Source organism: Cariama cristata, unplaced genomic scaffold, assembly GCF_000690535.1.
Source record: "Cariama cristata isolate BGI_N322 unplaced genomic scaffold, ASM69053v1 scaffold13356, whole genome shotgun sequence".
NCBI classification, from domain to species: Eukaryota; Metazoa; Chordata; class Aves; order Cariamiformes; family Cariamidae; genus Cariama; species Cariama cristata.
This window is the reverse complement of record NW_009622767.1, coordinates 30,550-35,894: the sequence shown is the minus strand read 5'-3', so window position 1 is coordinate 35,894 and position 5,345 is coordinate 30,550. Positions and strand designations below refer to the sequence as shown.

Here is a 5,345-nt window from a genome sequence, read left to right as displayed (position 1 = left end):
TGAATGCCACCAACAGCTTTCAGCCCAAGTGCTGCGAGGCCGAGGAGTCGTACCCCTCGTGGAGTGGAGCCCCTGGAACCTTTCGGTCCCAGGTTACAGCCCAGGGTTAGTACAGCCCGGCTCCTCATAAATATGGGATGAAACCAGCTTCCTTTCAAAGCTTGCTCTTTCAAACATGCAATAAAGAGCTCTGTATAGCTGCATTGAATTAATATGGGGCAAGTCCCAAGATTCTTAATCAGCTTTAGCTGGCTTTTACTTTGGGAAAACTTCCCACTGAACTTCTGAGTAAGGACATAAGAATTTGTCCAGAGTAACCATTTTCAGCATGAAAGGAACGCTTACTATGTTATTCCCATCTGGCTTTCCTAGAATATCTCATCTGTTATTCCCTTCACACGCCTCTGTGAAAAGAACCCTGTAGGATGAAGTCATCCTGAAGTGCTTTTTTTTTTTTTTTTTGTCCTAAAAATCTGCATATTCTTACTATGGTTACTTTGATCAGGGTAAACACGCCTGCACTCCCGGTCTGGGGCATTCCTCCCACACTTTCAATACAGATTCTCTGCTTTGCCATCCTCTCACCCAGAGTGAGGGAATGACCTCTCCACCTCTCTTCCTACGCCAGACAAAAGCCAGACAGCTTAAGATGCTTAAACATTGGCAGATTTATAAGCCTCATCTCTGCTCTGACCCCTGCAAGCCTTGCATGCTGATGAGGATGAGGAAGGTGTAAATTCTCAACTGTCCATCCTTTCCTTTTTTTTTCTTCCCCTATTGTCTCCTTCTCCCAGCTCCCTCGTGCCTATGTTCATGTGCTTGCATGTCCATCCTTTCTTCTGTTCTCCTGGTTATCAGATGATCACGATTGCATGGACAGCATCCCTGCCTGTACTGAGGCTCTGCCCAATACTCTGACACTCTAATTGTCTTGGGAGCCTTTGGGTACGTCCACCATGCAAATGATGATGACAATGACGATTAAAAGGGTGCTCACCACTTCTCCATTCAGCCAGCATCTGTTCATGCTGAAATGTTCTCCTCTGTTCCCCTGCTCAGGTCCACAGCCAGCATTACAGACTCACCAGAGAGCAGACCAGGAAACCCATGACCATGGTGTTGGTGACATAACTGAAGGAGCAGATGTTTGATTGTGCTGAGCATAAGTGATGAATAATTAATTAAACAAATGCCTTTCTCAAGCTATAACTCTTTAAGTTATTTAAAGGCCAGGAGATGTGAAAGGTGAGCTGCTGGCAGATGAGAAGCTGGCAAGATGGCCAAGAAAGTGGGTGCTCCCTAGTCCGAGTGTCTGTGCTGCTTCGCGGCATCCTCCAGCTGTGAATCTGTGCTGTTACGGTCCTGGAGCCAGCCCTTGGGGACCCTGGACCAGATGATGGGAGCATGCTAGGCAGAGTGCCTTCATGAATGGGAAAAAGGGAGAGGGGAGATCCAGTGAGCAATCCTGGGCTTGTGCCAAGGACCCCTCCTCCCAGAGCAGGAGGAAGCAGAGAACAAAAAGCTAAGGCAATCACTTCTGTACTAAGTTATCAACTGACCACTGCAGACACCATGTTGGAGGGAAAACAAGAATTTGAATCTGTGGAAGAAAGCGATTCACATCTGCAGAGCTGGGCTGGAGGGCAAAGTGACTGCCCGGTGCAGCGCCCATCGGCCAGAGGCCAGCGAGCTGCAAGGGGAGGCAGAAGGAGCTGGTGAGACCAGGGCACCCAGCCCTGGGTGGGGATGTGCTGCCTCTCCAAACAGCCGGGAGGCTCCCCCAGGCCACCACCCTGCAGCCATCCAGCACCGTAAAGATATCTAACACAAAACCCGCTCGTTTACTGGTACTGCACGCTCACATTTGCAGGATACCCAGTCCAGAGACAGTTACTCATCCTTGTTTTAAAATTAACATTACCTCTCTTCTAGGAGTGGCTAGTACCATATGCGACTAATGGATTTGTCCGTGCGGAGAATAGCTATGGGTGCTGTATGGGACCAGAACATCTGTTCTTTGTGGAACGAATTGTGAATGGGGTTTTGAGCTGTGTATGCACACCAACACCCAAGGAAAAGGCCACCTCCTTGCTGGTCAAGTCTTCATTATCTGTGAGACACGGCAAATGCGGGAAGCGGGTCACTGCCCTCCCTGCGGGCAGGATGCTGGCCAAGGGGAGGAGAAAAAGGAGATGAGGGGGAAGCAAAGGCAGGGTGAGGAGACAGGGGCGGTGGGGATGGAGCCTGGGCAGCTGAAGCACGGAGATAGACCACAGCATGGGGTAATACCTGCGTGGTCTTACCATTCCCCCAGGCACCGGGAGCTACCACTGCCTAACGTGCTGTACAAGTGTTAAATTCATCCAAAGACCATTTTAATAAGGAAAAATGTAACCTCAGTCCAAACCCAGATTGTGTTCAACCGTGACTAAATAAGGAAACACAGTATTTCATAAATGAGCGTCCCACTGAAGAGAGCAGCTGCATGTACTGGTGCTACTCGACTCCCTTCAGCATCCAGCAAGCTTTCCAGCCGATGTTCCTGGGATATTTTCTGCCTATTTCTGTCACCAGGAGATAACCATACCCCTGCATTAAGATAATGTGTTTCTTACCAGCTCTTTGCTCCTGTCATACCACACAGGCAATCTATAAGATGGTTTCTTCTGTAATGAAGATGCCAGAAGATGAGTCGACACCGGAGAAGAGGACAGAGAAGATCTTCCGCCAGATGGACACCAACCGTGATGGTAGGCACTCCCCGGACACCGGGGCGGCCACCTCTGTCCCCGTGCTGGGTGGCTGGGGTGTCCTGCCCACACAGGCTGACCCCCCGAACCCATCTCTCCTTTGGCCGCCCAGGCAAAGCCGCCATCATCCACAGCCAGCAGCATGCAGGCAGGCAGGGCTTTGCCTTGAGGGGTCCCTTTCCCAGAGGTTTTCCTTGAGCTCCCCCATCTTCCTTCCACCAAGCTTGTCCAGAGGTTTGGCAGGTGAGCTGCGACCCACCACGTGCGCTAAGCAAACGTGTTTCTTTTCTAGGAAAGCTCTCTCTGGAAGAGTTCATCCGAGGCGCCAAGAGCGATCCATCCATAGTCCGTCTCCTGCAGTGTGATCCCAGCAGCGCCGGGCAATTCTGAACCCATTCTTTGGATGAATTGTGTATCTGCTTTTTTTTTTTTCCTTGCCAAACAACATTCATGGTAGTGTTGCCTCTGTATGGCCAATTATGCCTTCATTTGTGGCATCTTACAGCTTCTTTTGTTGTGGATTAATTATAAGAATGCTGAATTGCTCTTAACAATTTGTCCAGAGCACGGGCAGTACTGTTTTAAACAGATATTGTGGTGTTATCATTGTTTTAAAGATTTCGCTCTGGTTTTTTTTTTTTTGTTTTAATGTGTCTGTTTTGGAAAGTATGCTTTGAGAAGGAGTAAACCAACAACAAAACCTTTGGCAGCAAGACACACTGACGGATTTTAGATTGCTGCTTTAGTAGCTAAGTATTCACCCGCAGGACCTGAAAGTGTAGTAGAGGTTGAACCAAAGGGGTTGTGATGAGTGGGGTAGGATTCACCTGGAACATCCCCTCCTGTCCAGGAGGCACCAGTTAAGGTCAAAGACAGGATGGGGAAGAAGTACGAGAGTGCAAAACATGTCCACACCCCTGCTCCTACGCCTCCTTGTTTCAATGCTGTGAACTTTTTCCAGGCTGTGAAGGAGAAGGGAAAAAACCAAAGGTCGACATTTTTTACTAGGTTTACAGTGATTGGTTTCACATGGCTTTATCTGAAAATTCAGCAATTTGCATTCCTGATCCCCAAATCCACAACTTGGCGATACCTCTTGCCGTTTGGGATCAGCAAAGGCAGACACAGATATGAAAAACTGGGTCTTGACAATGAATTTAAGGGAGATACGTGTTGAATGTCAGGTGTTCAGGTTAGTAATAAAGCAGTTTCTACTAAGGAGAGTGGGCTTCACGTGAGGAGCTCACGGACACCTGCAAGCTGAGGCACATCTGCTGTTCTGAATGCTCTTGCGTAGTATGAAGTTTTGGGGGTGTTTTTGTCGCTCTCCGTGTAGCTAACAGAATTTCTGGGCCTGCTCTTAGGGGAAGACTGTCATTACAACTTGTTTTAAACATAAAATTGTAGCATTTTTATTTCATTATTTTAGTAAAGTTCGAAAAATCTGTACTGAAACGAGGAAATGGTACGTTTTATGGTATATTTATATAAAAATTAAAACAAAAAAAAAGATCAGCTCTTGAGAGAAACGTTGTATGTTTATCTTTTCACCTAGATGCAGGAGTTCTGAAATTTGCTGCTGCAAAGCTGTCTCTTTTGGTCAAAGTTGCTGTATGCGAAGCTAGTACACATACGTGGGATTTCTTAGGGACTTTACAAGCGCTGCTGCAATGGAAAAGCTTTAGCGACAGGAGGCATTATGCTGACTAAATTGGCATTAATCTGTCATTAGCTAAAGTCTGCTCTGTGATCCTGTTGGAGAGGTACCCATGTAGGCAGTGCACAGTGCTGGGAATTCGTGAGCTCGTTAGAGTAGCCTTTGTCTGACAGGCAAGGTTGGCGTTTTGTCAAGTGACCTTGTAGATGCTAATCCCTAGTAGCCTTAATTTAAAATAAACTAAGTAAAATAAGTCTGCTTTGCAGATGATGATTAGCTAAGTACTAATTAGAAGTCATGAATAAGTAGCCAAATATGAATAATGTTTTGTTGAACACTAGCTAGCATGTACAATAACTGAGAGGAAAAAAATCCTAGACTTAATTTTTCCATACCATTTGCTTTGCCAGGTGTGAAGTGCAGAGCATATTAAAATAAAATAAAAGTAAATTGAAAATAACATTGCTAATCAGTTGTACTAAAATTATTATGAGTGGCTAATTACACTCAGTGAATGTCTTCAGGCACACCCCTTTGTGTCAAATGATCACAGAAATCCAGCTGATTATATATTTCCATTATATTGATCAAAATAGCGAGCAGAGGTGTGTGGGGGAAAATGAGAAAGCAAAAGAGGCCCAACCACAGACACAAACAGATCTCAATACCTACTGCTTTTAGCTGTTGCAAGCATCACTGGCAAATTTTGCACCAATTCTTCCTGTTGATGGAAATGTTCCCTATTTCTTTCTCCCTAATCTTCATTAGACATTTTGTGCACAAATCTAACCCTTCAAAGGAGAGCCTGTGCCTGCCTTCCTCAAGGTAATTTTTTGCTTTACCTGGAGAGGTTCTGGCCCTCTCTCACCCATATCCACCACCTCATGTATATTGAAAACCACGTTCCCTCTTGAGTGCTTTGAGGGTTGTTTTTCAGC

At 46.2% G+C, this 5,345-nt stretch overlaps 1 protein-coding gene across 1 annotated transcript in view; it reads left to right on the top strand.

Annotated features, from left to right (window-relative positions):
- NCALD (neurocalcin delta) overlaps window positions 1-3,624 on the top strand; it is a 51,518-nt gene extending 47,894 nt beyond the window's left edge. Inside the window, exons 3-4 of the mRNA XM_009702476.1 lie at window positions 2,645-2,750; window positions 3,043-3,624. Of these exons, the coding sequence (XP_009700778.1) occupies window positions 2,645-2,750; window positions 3,043-3,140 (204 nt within the window). The 3' untranslated portion in view covers window positions 3,141-3,624. The remainder of the gene's footprint in view (window positions 1-2,644; window positions 2,751-3,042) is intronic.
- Window positions 3,625-5,345: the final 1,721 nt, after the last annotated feature.